Genomic DNA, 24,079 nt, shown 5'->3' on the forward strand with positions numbered 1-24,079 from the left:
AAAATCGTCTTATACGCCGGCAAATACAGTACATGGGATAGCTGCTTTTGCTTTAACTTAACTTGCAGAAAGAGTTATGCTGTATTTCAACAGGTCATACAACTGTATGTCCTTGCCTATACATTCATTCTATCAATGACTTTATAAAAGGAAGTTTTGAAGGATCTCCTAGATTCAGCATTATTCCACAATAGCGAGTAGGATAAAACAATCATGCTAATAGTAAAAAGCAGTAAAGCAGGATTATTAAGACTAAAACTCTGGAACGAGGCTTCATGGATTAAAATTCTATTATCAGCAATGTGATCTTAGGTACACAGTATCTATGTAGTCCTGGGCAGGTTACTTAACCTCTGTACCTCTGCTCAGCTGTATGACTGGAATAATATAATCAACTACATTGAGGAGTGTTACAAAGAGTAAATTAATTTTAATACACATAAAGCATTTATTGGGTTGTCAGAAAAGTCATGACGTATTTTTTCTGTTTTTCATTGCAAAAATGCGTCATGACTTTTCCAAAACCCAATACAATAGTGCCTAGCACATAGTAGACACCCCCAAAATTTGCTACCATAACTCTGAATCCTCAAGTAAATAGTTAATTCATAATCAATACATTTCATGTAAGAGGCTAAGAAAATATACAATACATTTGAGGAAAAGGACCATCCAAATGAGTAAAGCTTCAGAATTCAAAGCTTTGGTTACCAAGAGAGTTTCCTTATCCAGTACCGATTTCATAATATACACTTCCTTACCGTTATTTTAGAATACACCTTGATAGACTGTCTTTTAGTATAAATGGTTATTTGAAAAGAGTGCCTTTCTGAACAGGTAATACAAAAATTACCAGTGACCTTTCTAAATTATTACTATACGTATATTAGTCTATTTATAATGTAAGAAATGAAATAAAAAAATAACCTTTGCAGGCAGAGGCAAATAAAAAGTTGAACAGGTAGAAATGGCTTACTTGTGGTTAGCTTCTGGATTCTGGTAAGATGGAAAGACTGAGCCCACATTCCAAACCTTCTCCTCAGAATACAATTACCAAAAAAACCCCAAAAAACAGAAAACAAAAACATGTGCTGGATAAGCCTGGGGGATGCTGCCAGTCATCAAGATCTCCTGAGTTCTCTTGGGAGAGAATAGGTGCTGAGGGACCAGGCAGAGGACAAGTTTTGCTTTGCCACTCCTTGTGGCTCTGGGCTAAGACCTGGGATTTCACAGTTCTCTAAGTAAGCTTTAAAAGCAGAAGCCCACGGCTTCTCAGAAAAGGGCTGAGTGTGACTGATCCCAGAAGTGGACATTGAGAGTACTGTCCACGTGATCATGATGACTTCAGCAAGCTTAGAATTGAGGTTGCACTGGTGAACTGAATTGCTCTCAGAAATCATGATCTGGAGAAGCCTTCAGCTTAAGGTGCTTCCACGTGGAGAAAATACCTGAGAGTAGAGGAGCCTTATCCTAAGCTTCAACAGAGGACAAGAGTTTGTGAGCTGTCTGCCTCGGCAAACTGCTATTTGAGCTAACGTGCTCATTTGCATTGCCAGAGACCCATGTGAAAGCCTGACCTCTAAGGGTGGCTAACAGAACACACAAAGAAAAATACCACTTACATGGAAGCTCAGTAATTTTATAATGAAAGACCAAACTGAACAGCTAAAATATATGGATCCTACTAATGAGCCACAGAGATGAGAGAAGAGTGCAAGTAAATTAAGGAAAAAATATTTAGGACTTTCAGGAGATACTATTTAAACATAAATAACTTTTCAGAGCTAAATATTTCCTAATAGAAAAATCCAACAGATGAACTGATAAAGGATAATCATTTATGGGAGGTGAACCTTTTATTCGGAAGATTAAATGGCAACAATCTCATGATGCAGAACATACAGAAATAAAATCATTATTGAAAAATAAAAAAGATTGGGAGGACAAATTCAGGAGGTTTGCAAATAATGAGTGAAAGAACAAAAATGAATACAGGACAAGTCCTGTTCTATTCTTCTATTATTTAGGAAGTAACAGAAAAAAATTTCACTGGTTGCAGAAACGTTTGAGTCTTCATATTGAAAGGGCTGAGATTTGGGTTCAAATGGGTGTGGGACTGGGGATATAAGGCAGAGGGAAATTATTTAATGAAAAACTACATATGTATCTAGGGATAATAAGCAGAAATGACTAAATTTCAATAATAAAAAGAAAAATCAGAGGAGGAAAAGAACATCTTGCCAGCAAAGGCATCAGATTAGTACTAGGCTTCTCATCATTAACACTAGAAACCAAAGGACAGTAGAACAATATCGCACGGCTGGGGGAAAAAAAGGAATCTTGGTCTAAGAATCCTATACCTAGACAGGATATCCTTTACCATAAAGAATGGTATGTTTAGGGCTGGCCGAGTGGCTCATTGGTTAAGAGTTGGCTTGGGAGCGTGAGCTCTGAGCAGCAGGGCCACTGGTTCAGATCCCACATGGGCCAGTGACACTACGCCCTCTACAGCTAAGATGGTGAACAGCTCGACCTGGAGCTGGGCTGCTGAGAGTTGCCAGCAATGGTGTAGGCTGCAGTGGGGCTACAGTGGGCTGCCATAAGCTACCGTGAGCGGCCGGAAGCCAGTGTGAGCAGCTGGGAGCTGGCGTGAGCTGCCATGAGCCGCCGTGAGCGGCCGTTGGGTCGGTGACCGATCTGCCTCAGCCGGGAAGAGTGCAATGATCACAATACCAACATGGGCCAGGGAAGCGACGTCCTCCACAACTAGACTGAGGAACCAAAGGACAGCAACTTGTCTGTTCCCCTTTCCCAATTCCCAAACACTGTTACCTCCCCCAATTCCCTAATAAAATCTTTAAAAAAACAATGGAATTTTCAGATGTTACTTATTTCATTTAACATATGAATTCCTACCATGTGCAAAAAATGCTCTTTGCACTGTAACTACAGTGAAGAATGACATGGAACTAGATTTGAAAAATGGACAAATACAGGCAACTTGCAGAACTGCAAAGGGCCAATAAACATATGAAAAGATGCCAAACCTCACTAGAAATGACAAAAATGCAAATTAAAATGACAAGACTGTTTTTCATCAATCTAATGCAGGCATAAATGCAGGCAAATAAGAAGAATCGTAAGAACACGTAGGAGTAACTCTGGAACTGATACAATTTTATTGAAAAATAATTTGGCAATATTTATTAAAAAGAATATACATATATACTTTGGCACAGCAATACTACATAAAGTGCCCTAAAGAAATAAATGCACCTATACAAAGGATAGATGTATAATAATGTTTACTGTAACACTGTAGTTGCCAAAGGTCCATCAAGAAAAAAAAAAAGGGTAAATAAGAAACTTCTATACTATGGAATATTATACAAAGACTAAATTTAATAAGTTAGAAATATATATTAATCTGGAAGTATAGCCATAATACATACAAAATGAGAAAAATAATATTGCAGAGTAATGTGTAAGTTAAGATCTCAATTTTGTGGGAAAATGATGAAAATTCCAGTATCTATTTATCAATTAAAAAATACAATTATCTGTAAGTTAGAATCCTATGCAGACATTCAAAATCAAATGACAGAAGAATGCTGAAGTGAGACAATGTCCATGATATAATACGTCAAAAATGCAGGTTATGAAACTTTATAGTAGCTTTCTATAAAGGAAAAAGACTGTTTCAGATAATCCTCTACTTATGAAATGCACAGATTTATCAAATCTGCTCCCCATCATCAAGTGACATTAGCAGTAACTTATAGTAATATCACTTTGGATTTAAAAACAAATAGGCTTCAAAAGCCTTTCAAAACCTATATGGTATTAAGTATAAGAGCATCTACAAATATCCATGAAAAATATATAAAGATACAAATAAAAATTAATGATTATCTGTAAATGGTGGAATTATTAGTAATTTTTTTTGTTTCTGTGTTTCTCAGGTTTTCTTCATCAAACATGCATCACCCTTATAACTTAAAAATTAAAACTTTAAAAAAATCCAATTCTTATAACTTTAAAACTCCCAGAAGATAACATAACAGAAAATCAAGATAACCTTGGGTTTGACAATTACTTTCAGAAATAACAGCAAAGGCATGATCTATGAAAGAAAGAACTGATAAGCTGGACTTGATTAAAATAAAAACTTCTGCTCTGTGAAAAAAATCTGCTGAAAGAATGACTATTCAAACCACAGACTGGGAGAAAATATTTTCAAAAGACATATCTGATAAAGGACTGTTATCCAAAATAAACAAAGAATCTTAAAATTCAACAAGAAAAACAAACAAGCCAATAAAAAAACAGGCCAAAGACTCTAACACATACTTCATCAAAGATATACGAATGGCAAATAAGCATATGAAAAAATGCTCCACAACATATGTCATCAGGAAAATGGAAATTAAAACAAGATATCACCATATACCTATTAGAATGGCCAAAATCCAAACACTGACAACACCAAACGCCGAAGATGTGGAACAACATGAACTCTCACTGCTGCTGGGAATACAAGATGGTACAGCCACTTTGGAAGAGTTTGGCAGTTTCTTTCAAAACTAAACATAGTCTTGGGCAGGCTGAGTGGCTCAGTTGGTTAAGAGCTCGCTCAAGAGTGTGAGCTCTGAGCAACAGTGTTGCCGGTTCGACTCCCAGCCTGAGCTGAGCTGCCGCTGAGCAGCCAACAGGTGGCAGGATCGCTCAGCTAACATAAAAAAGAAAACTAAACATAGTCTTACCATAAGATCAAGCAATTATGCTTAGTGGTACTTGTCCAAAGGAGTTAAAATCTGCATCCATACAAAAACCTGCACATGGATGTTTATAGCTGCTTTATTCGTAACTGCCAAAGCTTGGAAGCAACCAAGATATTCCTCAGTAGATGAATGGATCAACAAACTATGGTATATCCAAACAAAAGAATATTATTATTCAGTTCTAAAAAGAAACGAACTATCAAGTCATGAACAGACATGGAGGAACCTTAAATACTATTACTAAGTGAAAGAAGCCAATCTGAAAAGCCTACAAACTGTATTAATTCCAATTATATGACATTCTGGAAAAGGCAAAACTATGAAGACAATAAAAAAGATCATTGTTGCCAGGGGTTGTGAGAGAGGAAGCGATAAACAGGCGGAGCACAGTGAAACTGCTCTGTGTATACTATAATGGTGAATCCATGTCATAAATTTGTCCAAACTCACAGAATGTACACCACCAAGAGTGATATAACAACACTGTAATATAAACTGTGGACTCTGGGTAACAAAGATGTGTGGATGTAGGTTCATCAATTGTAACAAATGTACCACTCTGGTAGGTAATGTTGATAATGGGGGAGGCTATGCACGTGTTGGGGATGGGAGTATAAGGGAAATCTCTACACCTTTCCCTCAATTTTGCTGAGAACACAAAGCTGTTCTTAAAAAGAGTCTATTTTTCATAAAGTCCACTTATAATCCTATATGTATATTAAAATTTGTATCAGCTAAAACATTAATTCACGTTTTAAATTATACAAATAGACATGAATTTACTTAAATCATTTGAATCCAGTCAGCATTTACTCAGTATATTTAATATGAGCCAGGCTACAATAGCTAAAATTCTATTGATCATGACATCTCCACAAAGTTCTAGATAAATATTATAAGCAATAAGTAGGTGAAATAAAAATCAGATTTTCAATAGTCAAAACAGTAAATTGGTTTTGTTATCTTCTCTTATATATGCATTTTATCTTCCCAACTTGAGGACAGAATTTCTTCTAACTTCTTTGTTTTCTTAATATTGAGTAGAGTGCTAAAGGATAATAAATTAATGTGAAATTATTTCTGCTCTAAAAAGAAAGCTAATAAACTGTTTCTCCATTACTTGGGTGTAGGGGCTGTCTCTAGTTATTTGGTTCCTGGCCCTGAGGTGATTAGGGCAGGGGAATAGTGGCCCAGAGTGTAAGAGCTCTATAAAGGAGGTAGTTGGGGGTTTAGGTTATGGATTGGTTGGTTTGCTTATGAAAGGTGTACTAGCAGATGAATCCTTTACTATCCCTAGGAATTGGCTAGCCATGGGAGGAACAGTCTCTCTAGGGTCAGGAAGGCCTAAGAGGTCAAAGCATCAGAAATACAGAAGAGGGGCGGCCGGGTGGCTCAGTTAGTTAGAGTGCAAACTCTGAGCAACAGGGTTGCCGGTTCAATTCCCACATGAGCCAGTGAGCTGCGCCTACCGCAACTAGATTGACGACAATGACTTGAGCTGAGCTGCTGCTGAGCTCCCGGTGGGTGGCCAGCTGGCTCAGTTGATTAGAGCCTTTGTTCTTTTTTTTTTTTTTTTAAGATTTTTATTGGGGAATTGGGAGAAGGGGAACAGACAAGTTGCTGTTGTTTTGTTCTTCAGTCTAGTTGTGGTGGACATTGCTTCACTGGCCCAATTTGGCACCATCATTGCGCTCTTCCCGGGCGAGGCAGATCAGTCGCTGGCTTCTGGACGGCCACTCACTGCGGCTGCTGGCCACTCACGCTGTAGAGCCTGTGTTCTTAACAACAAGGTTGCCGATATGGCTCCCGCATGGGATGGTTTGCTGCACCCTCCCACAACTAGATTGAAAAAAACAGCGACTGGACTTGGAGCTGAGCTGCGCCCTCCACAACTAAGATTAAAAGACAACAACTTGACTTGGAGCTGATGGGTCCTGGAAAAAACACACTGTTCCCCAACAAAGTTTAAATAAATAAATAAATAAATAAAAATTTAAGGGTAAGAATAAGACTTAAAAAAATACAGAAAAATAAAAAGGAATACTAGAGAGAAAACCAATTTTCATAAATTTCATTGTTATAAAATTCTAAATATAATAGTAACAAACACTGAGTACAATTTTTCTTTGTACTGTCCAATGACTAAAGAGAATGAAATTCTTTTTAAGGGGATAACATTTTTGCTTAATTGGGGCTTACAGTTAGTGTTCCCTGTCATCAAAATCGACTGCAAAATTTCCTCTATTAACGCTGGTTCATAATGCGATTTTACATACTTCATATTTGAAAATGCCTTTTCACACAAGTACTGCCAAATACTAATATTAATCCATGAGCATACAATTTTAGTTGAATATATGCAGCATTTGGGTGGCAATTATAAAAGTCTACTAGAGGGCCGGCTGAGTGGCTCAGTTGGTTAAGAGCTCGCTCAAGAGTTTGAGCTCTGAGCAACAGTGGTTCGAGTCAGCCCGAGCTGAGCAGCCGTGAGCTGCCAACAGGTGGCGGGATGGCTCAGCTAAAAATAAAAAAAAAATAAAATAAAAAAAAAAATAAAAAATAAAAGTCTACTAGATTCTTCTCCTGATACTGCCTTTTAATATGGCCTTACATTATAGATTAATCTCTTCCAACTGATGATTAGGTGGAATGTTCCTCATTTGCACAATTAAATGGATTTTGAAATATGGAAACTGTCTTTGCAATTGCATCAAAGTCTGAAAAATGGTATGGTTTGAGCTCAGGAAATATATATACTGCTAATTTTTGTTGGAAATAGAGATTGTATACATGTTTTGTCTTAACTTTTGACAGCAGTGCAAGTATAAAAAGCAGCCTGGCATTACTAGTGATTTAAACATTAACTATCATCAAAATGACTTTACCATATATAAATTTCACATATAAGCACTGTTTTGCTTTGTGGTTTTGGAATGAATTCATTAGGCAACAATACTAAGTATGCAGCAAGTGCTACCTTTCAAAGGCATTCAGTGGCTGAAGGTGGTTCTTCGAGTTTAAAAACTTTCTATCTCAGCTCTGAGCTAAAAAAATTCACAATAAACCTTTATCACTGACTGCTAAGCCACCAAATAGCTGTGGGTTTGGGCAAGTCAGGATATTCAGCTTCTATTTCTGAGAAAAACTTAAAGTAACCATAGGCTTTAAATGCTTACATGTGCACAAGCTTTGTAAATTTGTCCAACTAAATAATAAATAAGCCTTTTTCTGTTCTACATGTTTTTACCATGATCAGTTAAAACACACCTTAGTGGATTCTACTTCAGGTTGTACCGGGTTAGTGTTTTCTCAACTTCTTTGACACCTGAAATTATTCCACACATCCTATAATATTCATACGGAGTAATTCTCAGTCATTTCACACTCTGCATTGATTATTCAAATAAAAAACTGAGTAATACTGTATCTATAATAACATTTGTCAATTCATCAAGAACCTAGCAAACTTACTTTGGTTATACCTTCATTTTCATTATTATTTTTGTGAAGAAATTCTAGTATGATGACATATTCCCTTTAAATTTTCTATTTTTTCAACTACTAATTTCAGTGAGTTGGGAATAGTGATGAGTACTTAACTAAGTAAGTACTAAGTTGAACAACGTCAACTTATATCACATTCTTTTGATTTCCTGTAGTGTCATTGCATAATAAACACAATATTTTGCCATCAATAAGATAATCCACACTCCAATGTGCTTGAAAAGCATGATATGCAAAATCTATGGTTCTCTTCTTTGTTCTCTTGACATAATAGGTATGCGCTAGTAATAAAAATAATATAAAATGTCACGGTATGGAGATACGGCACTTGAAACACTGAATTTATAAATGTTACTCTAATTTACACTGTACTGAGCAAGAGAACAAAGAGTGGAAGTGCCACATATGGTCACTGGCAGGGCTACTCAAGTCAGCTGTTGCAGGTTGAAAGTAGCCATAGACAATATCTATGTAAATTAGCATTTTCATGCTCCAAAAAAAGTTATTTTGGACGATGAAATTTAAATTTCATACAATTTTCAAGTGTCAAAAATATTGTTCCTCTTTGATTTTTTTTCAATCATTTAAATATATAAGACTATTCTTAGTTCATGGTCATTACACAAACAGGCAGCAGAGTAGATCTAGTATATAGTTGGTAGTCTGCAAGACTCCTGGCTGTGGGAAGTGAGAAACGACTCAATATTTTTGACCATGTGGAAAATTTTTAGATGATTAACCCAGTCAGCATTATATAGGATGGATTAGAAAAGGACAGAAAACAGGTAAGTTAATGCAGTACTTAAGAGTACAGTAAGTGGAATCTAAGTACCCAAGTTTAAATCCTTTCTCTTCGATATAAACTATTTGTATGACTTTGGATAAAACTTAATTTCTCAGAGCCTCAATATACTCATCTCTATGAAGGATAATGGTATCTACTTCAAAATGTTGCTTTAAAGATTAAATGAAATGATCCACTAAACTAGTTATAAAACTACTTAGGGGGCCGGCCGAGTGGCGCGATGGTTAAGAACTCGCTTGGGATGCCAGAGGGCCCCGGTTCGGATCCCACATATGAGGGCCAGTGACACTGCCCTCCACAGCTAAGATGCTGAACAACAGCTCAACCTGGAGCTGGGCTGCCATGAGTCGCCGGCGACGGCGTGGGCTGCAGTCCCTGTGGCAGTGGGTTGCCATATGTAGCCAGCAGCCAGCGTGAGCGGCCAGCAGCCGCAGTGAGCGGCCGTCCAGAAACCGGCGACTGATCTGCCTTGCCAGAGAAGAGCGCAATGATGGTGCCAACTTGGGCCAGTGAAGCAACATCCTCCACAACTAGATTGAAGAACAAAATGACAGCAACTTGTCTGTTCCCCTTTCCCCAATTCCCCAATAAAAAAATCTTTAAAAAAAAAAAAAAAAAACCTACTTAGGTAGGAGGTGCTCAATAAATGTTAACCATTATATATTATTGCTAATTCAAATTAGGTGATGACAGTTCAAGAAATGACAGTGACAAAACATAAATTGAAAAGTAAAATTAACCTGGTCTAAGCATATTAATGGGACACAGAAGAAATGCAGAAACAGATCCAAATGCAGATGAGAATTTAGTATGACATAAACATATAAAGTTTATCATTTTTGTGAGACATCCTTGGGAATAAGGGAAAGACTTAAAATATAAATTTGGGAGGACCGTGTGAATATAGAGGAAAGGTTTAAAAAAATCTAGATTAGAATGAATTCAAAGACAAAACAGGAAAATAAGAACAAACAGGAAAGGATACAGGCACTACATTTAGAAATGGGAGGAAGAATCAAGAAAGATATAACCTGAATAGAAGATTTAGTATAGCAATTCCTATCACCAAAGATAAATGCTAATGGGTGTGCAAGATTGAAGGGAAGTCCTCTAAGAGACTCAAGTTTAAATGCAATTATAGTTGAAAAATCTACTTACTGACACAGCTATCATTGTACTATCTGGCCTCCATTCAGCTTGCTTGTAGGGTCCAAACTGAGATGATGATTTTGGAGATTCCTTGTAGGTTACGATTAACACACTAGGCTGGAAGGAAACAGTGTGTTTTATTAGTATCTCATAAGAATATATACAAATTTAAGATAACTTATCATGGAATACTCTGAAAACATTGCAATAATCCTAAAAGTGTAATAAAAAATAACAATATTAAATTATCAGGTTTAATTGGTCCAAGCAAATCAACTAAAAAAACCCAAAAAGATAGCCTGAATAGGCCTATATCTATTAAAGAAATCGAATCAATAATTAATATCCATCAAAAACCAGAAAGTGGCCCAGAAGGGTTTACTGGTGAATTCTACCAATTAAGGAAGAAATTATACAAACTCTCTACAATATCTTCCAGAAGACAGAAGCAGAAAGAATACCTCCTAACTCTTTCTATGAGGCCAGCATCACCCAATTACTAAAACCAGACAAAGACATTACAAGAAAATAAAACAGTCCAATCTCTCATGAACACAGGCACAAAAATTCTCAAAAAAACCTAGTAAATCTAATCCAACAATGTATAAAACAGTTATACAATACAACCAAGTGGGATTTATTCTAGGCATGCATGGCTGGATCAGCATTCAAATATCAATTAATGTAATCCATCATATCAACAGGCTAAATTTAAAAATCACATCATCCTATCAATAGATGTAAAATTGGACAAAATTCAACACCCATTCATAATAAAAATTCTCAGGAAAGTAGGAATAGCGGGGAATTTTCTCAACCTGACAAATACATCTACAAAAAACCTACAGCTAATATCATACTCACTTGTAAGAAACTAGCCTTCCTGCTACGATCAGAACAAATTAAGGTCATCCTCTCTCACCACTCCTTTTCAAAATCACACTGAAAATCCTAGCTATTGCAATAAGACAAAAAAAGGAAATAAAAGATATATACACTGGAAAGAAAGAAATACAATTATCTTTGTTCACAGATGACATGACTGCCTACATAAAGAATATGAAAGAACCAACTAAAAAAAACTTGTGGAAATAAGTGATTATAACAATGTTGCACGATACAATGTTAATATATAAAAATCAATTGCTTTCCTACATACTAGCAATGAACAAGTGGAATATGAAATTAGAAACACAATACCAACTGCATCAGCCACAAAAAAAATAAAATTTAGGTATAAATCTAACAAAATATGCACAAGATCTATATGAGGAAAACTACTAAATTTTGATGAACAAACTAAAAAAAGAACTAAATAAATATTTAGAAAGGTATTCCAAGTTCATGAATGGGAAGACTCAACACTGTCAATATGTCAGTTCTTCCCAACTTGATCTACAGATTCAACACAATCCCAACCAAAATCACAGCAAGTTATTTTAGAAATATCAGCAGATTGATTCTAAAGTTTATATACAGAGGTGAAATACCCAGAATGGCCAACTCGCTACTGAAGAACTCAGTCAGAGAACCGACATTACCCAATTTCAAGACTTATTATAAAGATACATTAACAGGGCCGGCCGAGTGGCTCAGTTGGTTAAGAGTTTGCTCAAGAATGTGAGCTCTGAGCAACAGCGGTTCGAGTCCTGGCCCGAGCTGAGCTGCTGCTGAGCCACCAACAGGTGGCAGGATGGCTAAGCTAAAAAAAAAAAAAAAGATACATTAATGAAGATAGAGTGGTATTGGTAAAAGAATATAAAACAGATCAATAAAAAAGTAGAGAGTCCAGAAATACACCCACATAAACATAATCAACTGACCTTTAACAAAGTAACAAAGGCAATGCAATGGAAAAATAGATGTTTTTTTTCAACAAATGTGCTGGAATAACTGGACATCCACTTTCTGGCACTACAAGGTCCATGGGGCCATCTTGTACTTTCTCTGCCCGTGTCCTAGAACTTATTTTTCTAAGGACTCCCATCTCTTTTTATTAGAGAATTTACTATTTATTAGAAAATCTAGTATTTAGGAAAACAAGACCTGGAAACAAAATGCTAATGGGGTGTCACCGCTTGTAGGTCCCCTGAGCAAAAATATTGGGAAACATATGTACCAATACTAACTCAGATTACGCATACCTATCTCTATATATTTTCTTTCTATATATGCATGTTTTTATTATATACAGAAACATATGATTATAATCAAGCACAATCAAATGTGAATTCTAGCTAGTTCACTCTAGTCTTCTCCCTTACTTAACTTTTTTTCTGACAGTGAGAAACCTGATTATCATTTCATACAATTAATTCAGTTCTTTGTTCAATCATACTATATACATACATAGAATAGTTTGGAACTGCTAACTATATCCCTATAATAAAATAATTTACCAACTAGAATACAGTTTTTATGGATGGCTTCTTTTACTTTAGCTTTAGAATAACCATTTAAAGCACTGCCAAAGTTATATAGGCCATCCCATTAAAATCTTTCTTTAGGGCCGGCCAAGTGGTGCATTGGTTAGGAGTTGGCTTGGGACGCCAGCTCTGAGCAGCAGGTCCCCGGTTCGGATCCCAATATGAGGGCCAGTGACCCTCTACAGCTAAGATGGTGAACAACAGCTCAACCTGGAGCTTGGCTGCTGTGAGCCACTGTGAGCGGCCATCCAATGGCCAGGGAGAGACTCCCTCACCCAGAAAGAGCACAATTATAATACCAACATGGGCCAGTGAAGCAACGTCCTCCACAACTAGACTAAAGAACAAAAGGACAGCAACTTGTCTGTTCCCCTTCCCCGATTCCCTAATGCTGTTCCCCTCCCCCAATAAAATCTCCAAAAAAAAAAAAATCTTTCTTTAATCTCTAAAAGTGAAATCCAAAAGTTTCTAAGAAGCTAAAAATGCTCCAAACTGCTAAGCATTAGTTGTTCATACTCATGTATCAATTAAAAGTTAAAAACAAGTACATTGGAAGTAGTGATATTAGCAAGCCGGTAGAATAGGAAGACCTTTACCCCCCTTTTCTCCTCCCCATCCCCACCCCTGGAACACATACATTCAGCAACAATTCATGAGGGGAAAAAAAAAAAAGCCTGTTTGGGAGCAATCCAGAAACTAATTCAAAGGCACCTGAATGGTGGATGAACGTGAAATTAGGCTCATCAGAGATGATAGGAAGATTGAGGACATCCTCTCGTCAGAATTCTTACCCCTAACACAGAGCCATAAAATAAGGATAAAATCCTCCAGCTACCAGCTAATCTTTGAGGAGGAAAAGAGGTGGTCTGCATGTCCAATGCCTCAACTTTTCTGCAGAGGTTCCCCAGAGGACTGGCTTCTGTCTTGCCAGTCTTGGAAGACTGACAGAACCAGCATAATCTCACCACCTGGGGGAGCACAGAGACAATAGCTTGGACTGGTAGTCACCATAGCTCCTCCCCACAGCTCAGCACAGAGTGAGCAGAGGAAAAATTCCAGGTCACAGCTTTTTCCTGAGAAAAGAAAAAGTTGGTCCACTGTGTCCAATGCACCAACTTTTATGGGAGTTACCCAAAGGGATAGCTTCCGTCTTGCCAGTTCTCAGAATGCTGGGGATCTAGAAAAATCTAGCTTACTAGGGGCTAGTGAAAATAGAAACAGAGATTTAGGCAGGCAGTTACCATAGCCCCTCCCCCTGGCTTAGCACAGAGAAAGTGGACAATCAATCCCAGATTCCAATTTATGCGTGGGGTGGGAAGGAGTTAGTCCATACCTCCAATGCCCAAACTTTTCTCAGGACTGCCCAAAGGAGGCATTCTGCCTTGCATTTTATGGAGTACTGATGAGACCTGGCGAAATCTAGCCACCGGAGAGCTAGTGAAAACAGAGAGAAAGGTTTGGTTTGGCAGTTGCCACAGCCCCTCCCCTGGCTCAGCACAGAGAAAGTAGACAAAAAAACCAAGTTCCCAGTTTATCGCTAAGGAGGGAAAGAGATGGGCCCAACTTTTCAAGGGGCTGCCTGATGAATTACTTCAGTCTCACTAATGGAAGTGCACAGAGGGAGTTCAGCATACCCTAGAAACCTAGGGGATGCAAAGAACAAAGAAAACATTGTTGTACTAGCATGAGGTCTGAGAGGCCACCAGATATATCTGGCTGGACTGACTGGTGGGGGTCTTCTAATATCTGAGGCCAGTCCATAAAGACTACAAGAGGTGGCTGCTTTCTCTAACGCACAGTCGCCAACACAGAGAGTTAATGAAAATGAAAAAACAAGCAAATATTCCCAAAGAAAGAAAGAAGATAACTCTCCAGAAAACAGACCCTAATAAAATACGCATGATTTGCCAGACAGATAATTTAAAATAACCATCAGAAAGATGCTCACATCATTGGTCAGGAGAACAATGGATGAACAAAGTGAGAATTTCAACAAAGAGATAGAAAATATAAAAAAGTACCAAACCGAAAACATGGAGCTAAAGAAAAACTGAAAATAATTCACTAGAGGGGGTCAACAAAAGATTAGATCAAGCAGAAGAAAAAAATCAGCAAACTCTAAGGTGGTCACTAGAAATCATTCAATTACAAGAGTAAAAAAAAAAAAGGGTAACGAAAACTTAAAGAACTATGAGACAACAATAAGCAGACCAATATACACACAGAAGAGAAGAGTGAAATGACCAGAAAGCTTATTCAGAGAAATAATGCCTGAAAACTTCCAAAATCTGAAGAAGGAAATGAACATCCAGATCCAAGAAGCCTAAAGAACCTCAAAGAAAAGGAACTCAGGAAACCACAATGAGAGAAATTATCATCAAACTGTCAAAAGTAAAAGCAAAGAGAATATTCTAAAAGTTGAAGAAAAAAGCAACTTGTCAGGTGCAAGACTATTAAGTGGATTTCTCAGCAGAAATCTTGAAGCCCAGAAAGGAGTGGAATGATATACTGGGTTGTCGGAAAAGTCATGATGCATTATTGCAATGAAAAACATAGAAAAAATATGCCATGACTTTTCCAACAACCCAATATTTAAACTGCTGAAAGAAAAAGGCTGCCAACCAAGAATATTATATCTGACAAAACTGTCCTTCAAAAATGAAAGAAAGATAAAGCATTTCCTAAACAAACAAAAGCTGAGGAAGTTCAGCACCACTAAACCTACTTACCCAAAATACTAAAGGAAATTCTTTACATTGAAATGAAAGGTCGCTACACAGCAACACAATAGCATAAAAAAGTATAAAACTGGTTAGTATAGATAAATACACAGAAAAATACAGACTACTGTAACACTGTAAAGGTGGTGGGTAAATCCCTCTTAATTCAAGCATAAAAGTTAAAAGACAAAAGTATTAAAATAATTATACCTAAAAACATGTTAACAGATGCACAACATATATGTTTGTACATTGTGACAATAATCAAGTGTGGGGGAAGAGAAGTAAGAGTGTTGAGTGTTTGTATGCTGTTTAACTGAAGTTGTTTTCAGGTAAAAATACAGTCACAAACTATATTTTATGTAAGCCCCATGGTAACCACAAAGAAAACAGACCATGGAGCTACATCAAACTTAAAACTGCATAGCAAAGGAAATATTAACAGATTGAAAAGGCAAAACTATGGGAGAACAGAAAATATGCAAGCCGTATATTTGATAAGGGATTAATTTCTAAAACATATAAGGAACTCCTATAACTCAATAGCAATAAAACTAATAACTGATTACAAAATAGGCTAAAGACTTAAATAGACATTTCTCCAAAGACATACAAATGGCTGATAGGGATATGAAAAAATGCTCAATGTCACTCATCACCACAGAAATGAAAATCAAGACCACTATGAGATGTCACCTCACACCTATCAGGATAGTAATTATCAAAAAATCAAAAGACAACAACTATTGGTGACGATGTAAAGAAATGAACCCGTGCACACTGTGGCTGGAAATGTATCATGGTGCAGCAATATGGAAAACAGAGGCTCCTCAAAAAAATTAAAAATAGAACCACCATATAACCCAGTAATTCTACTTTTGGATATTCATCCAAAGAATTGAAATAAAAATCTGGAAGAGATATTGGCACTCTCATATTCATTACAGTACTATTTACAACCACCAAGATATGGATGGCAACAACCCAAATGTCCATTGTCAGTTAACTGGTAAAGAAAATGTGATATATGCATACAACAGAATACTTACCATTCAGCTTTAAAAAAGAAGTAAATCCTACAATATGAGACCACATGGGTGAATCTTCAGAAAGTTTACTTAGTGAAATAAGCCATTTACACAAGGACAAATAATATATGATTCCACTTACATGGGGTATCTAAAATAAAGAGTCAAATTCACAATATCAAAGAGTAAAATGGTGGTTGCCAGGAACTGGGGGGAGAGGTAAATGGGAGTTGCTGATCAATGGGCATAAAGTTTCAGTTAAGCAAGATGAATAAGTTATAGAGATCTTACAACATTGTACCTATAGTTAACAGTATATTGTACATTTAAAATTTTGAAGAAGGCAAATCTCATGTCAAGTGTTTGTATCACAACAAAATTAAAAAAAAAACAAAACCCTTTCATTGTTAACATAAATAACATGTTTAAATAATTATATTTCTAAAACAAGAGAAAAATAGTGATCAGTGGAGCTATTTTACAAATCTCTTTGAAGTCTAGTATAATAGACTATGCCTGGATTCTCAGCTCTACGTCTACATTCAGTTTGTTGTGACACGCTGTTTTAATCAAAGTACATGAAGGAAATCCAGTCTTACAGAGATTTATAGTTAGACTTTTAAAATAATGATAAATATTCTTTGATATTACACCAAAACTTGACAAGGAGTAGTTTCTTAAAGATTAGTTGTAGTATTAGCAATAAAGTCTTGGTATTTTTATGTTTTTTTTACAGTACCTTGAACAGTATTTGCAATTGATGAAGAAAAGAAAAATATAATTGGGGATACCATTAGGAATTTATTTAAACAATCTAGAAAAGAAACCTGAGTCTGAAAGGGAAATTAAAATTGTAAAACAACTTTTTTTTGTTTTGTTTTTTAAAGATTTTGTTGGGGAGTTGGGGGAGGGAAACAGCACTGGGGAATCAGGGGGAAGGGGAACAAACAAGTTGCTGTTACTTTATTCTCCAGTCTAGTTGTGCAGGACGTTGCTACACTGACCCATGTTGGTATTATCATTGCGCTGTTCCCAGGTGAGGCAGATCGGTCGCTGGCCTCAGGGGCTGTAGCCTACCCTGTCACCGGCGACTCATAGCAGCCCAGCTCCAGGTCGAGCTGTTGTTCGCCATCTTAGCTGTAGAGGGCAGTGTCACTGGCCCCCATGTGGGATCCGAACCGGGGCCCTGCTGCTCAGAGCTGGCATCCCAAGCCAGCTCTTAACCAACGGCGCCACTCGGCCAGCCCTGCAAAACAACTTTTTAAAAGAACATAGTTGGAGGATTTACACTACCTGACTTTAAGCGTTATTAAAAAGTTAGTAAAGTTACAGTAATCAAGACAGTTTGGTATTGGCATCAAGACAGAATAGAGTCTGGAAATACAGAAGTCAAATGAAAGGTACAAAATCAACTCAATGGAAAGAGGACCACTTTTTAACAAAAGATGCTGAAACAATATGAAGAAATAGAACTTTGATCCATACTTTGTTAATTATGAAAATAATTCACAGGGTATTATAGGCCTGTATGTAGAACCTGATCTATAAAAGTTCAGGAATACAGGAGAAAATTTTTTGTGTTCTTAGACTAGGCAAAGGTTTCTCAGACAAGACCACACACACACACACAAAATCATGATTCCCCTCAAAAAAATAATTAAAATTGACCTTATTAGTCCTTATAAAATTAAGTATTTCTTTTCAAAAGATACTGCTAAACATGAATAGAAAGATATGCGACAGACTGGAAAAAATATTTGCAATTCATGTATCTGCATCAATGATGTGTATCTAAACATACAAGGAATTCTTAAAACTCAGAAAGAAATAAACCACCGCATTTTAAAAGTAGGTAAAAAATTCCAACAAAATAACTACAGTATTGGATTTTAACATATAAATATCTATGAAACCATATGATATAAGTAACTGGATGAAAGAGAAAGGATAGCTCTTCCTTACATTAAATTTCAATTAATATATGTAGAAGAAAAAGGGACATAGAGAATCATTAGGTGAACACCACATAATATAGCTGCAGACAAGATTTAGTGTTGGATGCTAAAATGAGTGAGCAAAAGTTTCAGGAGAAACAGGCTATGCACAGTATCTCCCCCAAGTTATTTTTTAACTACAAAGGAAAGACAGTAACTTCACAGTGGAGAAGAAACCTACCAGACACCAACTAACCAAGTAACCAAGGTAAACATTACCAATAATAATATATATGAACATAGTGAACTCTTTGATATGATACACTGAGGACAGAACATTTTTGTGGTATTTTTGTCAAAAACATATAAGCTCATTCCATTCACAAGACAATCAAATAAACCCAAGCTGATGGATTCTAAAAAATAACTGACTGATTAGCACTCTTCAAAAGGATCAAGGACATAAAAGGCAAGAAAAAACTGAGGAAATGTTACAGAATGGAAGAGACTAAAATAACTAGAACAGAAAAAAAAATCACTACAAAAACTGGGGAAGTTTTCTGTATTTTAGTTAATAATATTGTACCAATGTTAATTTCCTCTTTATAATTATGCTAAGTGAAAGATGCACAACAGCAAAAAAACAAGTACAATATTATACAATTCTATTTATATAAAATTCTAGAAAATGCAAACCAATTTATAGTGAGAGAAAACAAGCAGATGCATGCCTAGAGATGCAAGGGCAGTGGGAAGCAATTACAAAGAGGCAAGAGGGAATACCTGGGGGAATGGATATGTTCATTATCACGATTATGGTGGCTTGACGGGTGTGTACATGTCAAACCTAATTAAATTTACACTGTGAACATGTACAATGTATGTCAATTACATCTCAGAAAAGCTGTTTGAAAAGTATAAAATAAGTTATAATATTTTTAATGGTCTTTTGAAGAACTCATTAAAGGAAGAAAAACATACTTAGGGAGACCTATTTAGAATCTGTGGTAAAAGCCTCAGAGAAACCTGACCTATGACAGAAGGTAGGAAGAAAGGAAAGATGACAAAAACAAAAACTGTTATAAATTACTTAGCACCTAAAATACATACAACGTAAGATACAAGGTAGAGTAAATTGTTTCTTTACATTTATTTTTGATGATTTTGTTATTTTTTTACCTATTTATTTGATCTACCTGTTTGAAAGATTATTTTTTAATGTTGGTAACATACGAGACAACAGTAACTAATTCAATCAGAAAAGGGGCTTTTAAGAAAGGTTTCTATTGTCATAATCAATAGTAATAACTTGTCTATTGAATTAATAAAGGTAAAAGAGTTGAACAGTGACAATGATTAATCACTAATTTAAAACTGTAATGTTTTAGTATTTACTATTTTTTCATTTCTAAATATCCCGGTATTTATATATTTATAAGCTTTTCATTTCTAAAAATGAGTAACTTCTCTAATTTGGAAGTCAGAAAGCATATCAAATCTGAGGTTTTTACTCTACTTGCACCCATATGGAAACAAGAATAACGTATGATAACGTAGGCTTATGAAACTGCTACGTTTTTATGTAAAGGAGACAACCAGCAGTCTTCAGTCTCACCTCTGGTGACTTACATTTTGCACAGATGTTAATAAATACTACTCTGTAAATAGCAGGAATCAACATGTTTAAATGCCTCCAATTAATAATAACTGACTCTGACAAAAATCTTTTCTAGGAGGCAATTTTACTCATTACAGCACTGTTCTGTTTTTAAATACATGTATATCTAAAGAAGTCTATTTATTAGCTATTTCCTTATAATGTACAGCAGCACAAAAAATAGGGATTTTGTGTCCTGGAATTTTGAATTTATTTATTTTTGTTAATTACAAAAAAAACTACTAGAATAAACAAGTTTTGGTAATGTTGCAGGACAGCAATATACAAAAATCAATTTTATATCTATAATGTATACCAGTAACAGTCTGAAAATGAAGTTAATAATTACACTCAAATAGTACCTTAAAATATAAATAAAATACTTAGAAATAAATTTAACAAAAGTGAAAGACCTGTACACTGAAAACTACAAAATACTACTAAGAGAAATTTTTTACAATCTAAATAAATGGAGAGATATTGCATTGGCGCCTTTCACCACCCAAATTTTAAACTTGCTATAAAATTACAATGTGATGCCTTGCATGATGACAGGCATATTGATAAACAGAACAGAATAGGAAATACAAAAATAAACAATTCTATTTATGGTCAATCGATTTTTGACAAAGGTGCAGATGCAATTAAATAGTGAAGAGTCTTTCCAAGAAATGGTGCTAAAACAACTGGCTCTGTACGTAAAAACTAAAACAAAACTAAACTTAGATCTTTACTTCACACCATACATAAAAATCAACTCAAAATGAAGGACAGATCTATGTATAAGAGCTTAAACTATAAAATTTATGAAAAAAAAACAGAAAATGCTTGGGACCTTGAACTGGCCAAAAGTTCTTAGATAAGACACAAAAAGCATGATTCATTAAAAAAAAAAGTCAGGGCCGGGAGAGTGGCACGTTGGTTAAGAGTTGGCTTGGGATGCCAGCTCTGAGCAGCAGGACCCTGGTTCGAATCTCACATTAGGGCCACTGACACTGCACCCTCTACAGCTAAAATGGTGAACAACAGCTCGACCTTGCTCTCTCTTCTCCTTCTGGTGCTCCTATGATGCAAATATTAGTACGTTTGATATTGTCCCTGAGGCCCCTTAAACCACCCTCATTTTTTTTTTCGGGGGGGGGGGCACTCTTTTTTTATTTTGCTGTTCTGAATGGGTATTTTCTGCTACCCTGTCTTCTAAATCACCAATTTAATCCTCTGCTTCAGTTAATCTGTTAATTCCCTCTAACATATTCTTCATTTGTTATTGTATTCTTTATTTCTGACTGGTTGTTTTTTATGTTTTCTATCTCCATTTTTTTTTAAAGATTTTATTGGGGAATTGGGGGGAGGGGAACAGTGTTGAAGAATAGGGGAAGGGGAACAGACAAGTTGTTGTCCTTTCGTTCTTCAGTCTACTTGTGGAGGACATCACTTCACTGCCCCATGTTGGTATTATCATTGCGCTCTTCCTGGGTGAGGCAGTCATTTGCTGGCCATTGGACAGCCACTCACCGTGGTTCTTGGCAGCTCACACTGGCTGCTGGCTGCTCACACCGGCTGCCAACCACTCACAGTAGCATACGGCAGCCAGCTGCAGCTCCCCTGCAGCCTACACCGTCACCAGCGACTCACGGCAGCCCAGCTCCAGGTCAAGCTGTTGTTCACTATCTTAGCTGTAGAGGGTGCAGCGTCACTGCTCTCATGTGGGATCTGAACTGGGGCCCTGTTGCTCAGAGCTGGTGCTCCCAAGCCAACTCTTAATCAACGTGCCACTCGGCTGGCTCTCTATCTCCATTTTTATGTTTCCTATCTCATTGTTGAAGTTCTCCCTGACATCACTGGGCATCCTTAAAACCAGTGTTTTGAACTGTGCATCTGGTAGACTGTCTCCATTTTATTTAGTTCTTTTTCTGGAGCTCTGTCCATTTTTTTTTTTGGGGGGGGGGACACGTTTGTGCTGCTTCCTTGTGTAGGGCTTCTATGCTTCCTGGTCTTAGTACAGTGGCCTTATTTAGTAGAGGTCTTGCGGAGCCCAGTGGTGCAGTTTCCCTTGTCACCAGAGCTGGGTGCTCCAGGTGTGTCCCTCCTTGTGTGGGTTGTGGGTGCCCTCTTGTTGTAGTTGTGCCTTGGTTGCTGTGTGCACGCACATCAATGGGAGGGAGTTACCCTCAGGCTGATTGGTTGTGAGAAATGGCCACGAGTACAGTGGAGGATCTATGGTGCAGAGGCTAATCCTACAGAGCAGGTTTCACTTTAGCAGGGCTCTGGTGGCTGCAGTCTGCCCTTTGGAAGAGTCATCGTTGGATGTGGCCAGGTGATGCTCCACTGGGTGTGCCAGTCCTGGGGCCTCCTGGGAGGGGCCCTGCCTCAGGTCAAGTTCAACTGCAGCCTGTACCCTGCCTGGGGCCATGTAGCATGAGACACAAAGCAATCCATAGATGGCCGCCGTCTGCACTGGACTTGGAGGCATCTCAAGAGATCAAACCATAAACTGAGGCCATGTGCCACTAATGCCAGGCTTAGGGCTGATCAGCCAGAGGTACAGGACATGCCAAAGCCAGGTGCCACTTGTTTGGGCTTGTGAAACTTCAAGAGATTTTAGGGAGGTCCGCAGCATGAGCCAAGACAGGCCATTTACATGGAAAAGCAACTAGAAGTAGCTTGGGTGTGCCCAAAAGTGGGTAGGGCAGGGTCTCAAGAAATCGACAGGGCAAAAGAAAGGTGTTAGCTAGGTTAATGGAGACTCAGACACGGCGGCTGCCTGCGTCTACCAGCTGGGGGGGAGGAGGGCTCAACAAAGACACAATGGCTTCCACCAGCTCCTCTGTCTGGGAGGAAGCTGCCCCTCCAGCCCTCGTCCTGGAGCCAGACAACTCAGTTCTTCCCTGTATGTCCCTGGCACTTGTCAAGCCACTGCCCCAGCACTGGAGCTCAGAATGAGTCCATCAATGAGTAAGTCTGGGTGCAGTCCCTTTAAGAGGAGTGTCTGGGAGTTTAGCCACCCTTCGTCTCACTCCGCCACAATTTTTGCTGGTTTTCACAACCAGAAATTATGGGGACTTCTCTCCCTGGCACTGGAACCCTGGGCTAGGGAGCCTGGTATGGGGTTGGGACCCCTTTCTTTTCTGGGGTCCTCTGCAGCTGAGATAATCCCTCCAGATTTTTAATGGTCACTCGCGGGTGTGCGACCAGCCCGTTCCGCGTCTCTGTCCCCTCTACCAGTCTCAAGGTGGTTTCTTCTGTAGTCCTTAGTTGTAGTCCTTCAGCTAGACTTCAGTCAATTCTCAATGATGGTTTTTCTACTTTAGTTATAATTTTGATGTGCTCATGAGAGAAAGTAAGCACAGCGTTTACCTACTCCACCATCTTGACAGGAAAATCTATACTACTTTTCCAATATAATTTGTACTGTGTGTAAAAAAAGAATTTCACCAGCATTTATATAACCCTTTCTAATATAATTTTTTCTGAATTTAAGTTGTAATTTAGCACTACATTATTTTTAAAATGACATGTCAACACTTTAAAAAAATCTTCCAATTATTAAACCTTAAAAAAAATTGTACCATACATAGGACAGATATCCTAAATTCATTATTAAAAAAAGAAAAACTTACTAAGCATATTATTTTGCAAAGTATTATAAATAATACAAATAAGATCATTTCTGCCCTCCAGAAATTTATAATCTACTTGGAGAAATAAAACATGTGGCAAACTTACAATACAAACAGTAGTTCATCCGAAAAATGAACACTTCCAATAATGGTAAATAATGACTCATACAGAAAGTAGAATTTCAACAGAAGCAAAAGAATGGATAATATTCTGATAAGCAGAGATGGGGCAATAGAGCATTCCAAGAGAGGAGTGTCTCTGATATCAAACTAAGGAGTTTGAACTTCATTCTCTAACCAACGCTGAACCGTAAAAGACTTCCAAGCAGTGGTTTACAAGGCTGTCTGAAGGCAGTAAGAGAATAGAATTGAAAGAGTGAGAAATGGAACAGTTAGGAAAATGTAGGTACAAATTAAATGACCTTCCTGAGGTCACACAATTAACCATATACTTG

General features: G+C 37.3%; 1 protein-coding gene across 5 annotated transcripts in view; it reads right to left on the minus strand.

Moving 5' to 3' along the window:
- Positions 1–24,079, minus strand: part of RIC1 (RIC1 partner of RAB6A GEF complex) — a 103,232-nt gene that overhangs the window by 74,057 nt on the left and 5,096 nt on the right. For 4 of the 5 annotated variants that reach the window (XM_019664719.1, XM_019664720.1, XM_019664721.1 and 1 more), the window contains exon 2: positions 10,249–10,356. In XM_019664719.1, the coding sequence (XP_019520264.1) occupies positions 10,249–10,356 (108 nt within the window). Of the gene's footprint in view, positions 1–10,248; positions 10,357–24,079 lie in introns of those variants that run through there. The other variant, XM_019664722.1, reaches the window with a different exon arrangement.

Source organism: Hipposideros armiger, unplaced genomic scaffold, assembly GCF_001890085.2.
Source record: "Hipposideros armiger isolate ML-2016 unplaced genomic scaffold, ASM189008v1 scaffold_429, whole genome shotgun sequence".
In the NCBI taxonomy this organism is placed as follows: Eukaryota; Metazoa; Chordata; class Mammalia; order Chiroptera; family Hipposideridae; genus Hipposideros; species Hipposideros armiger.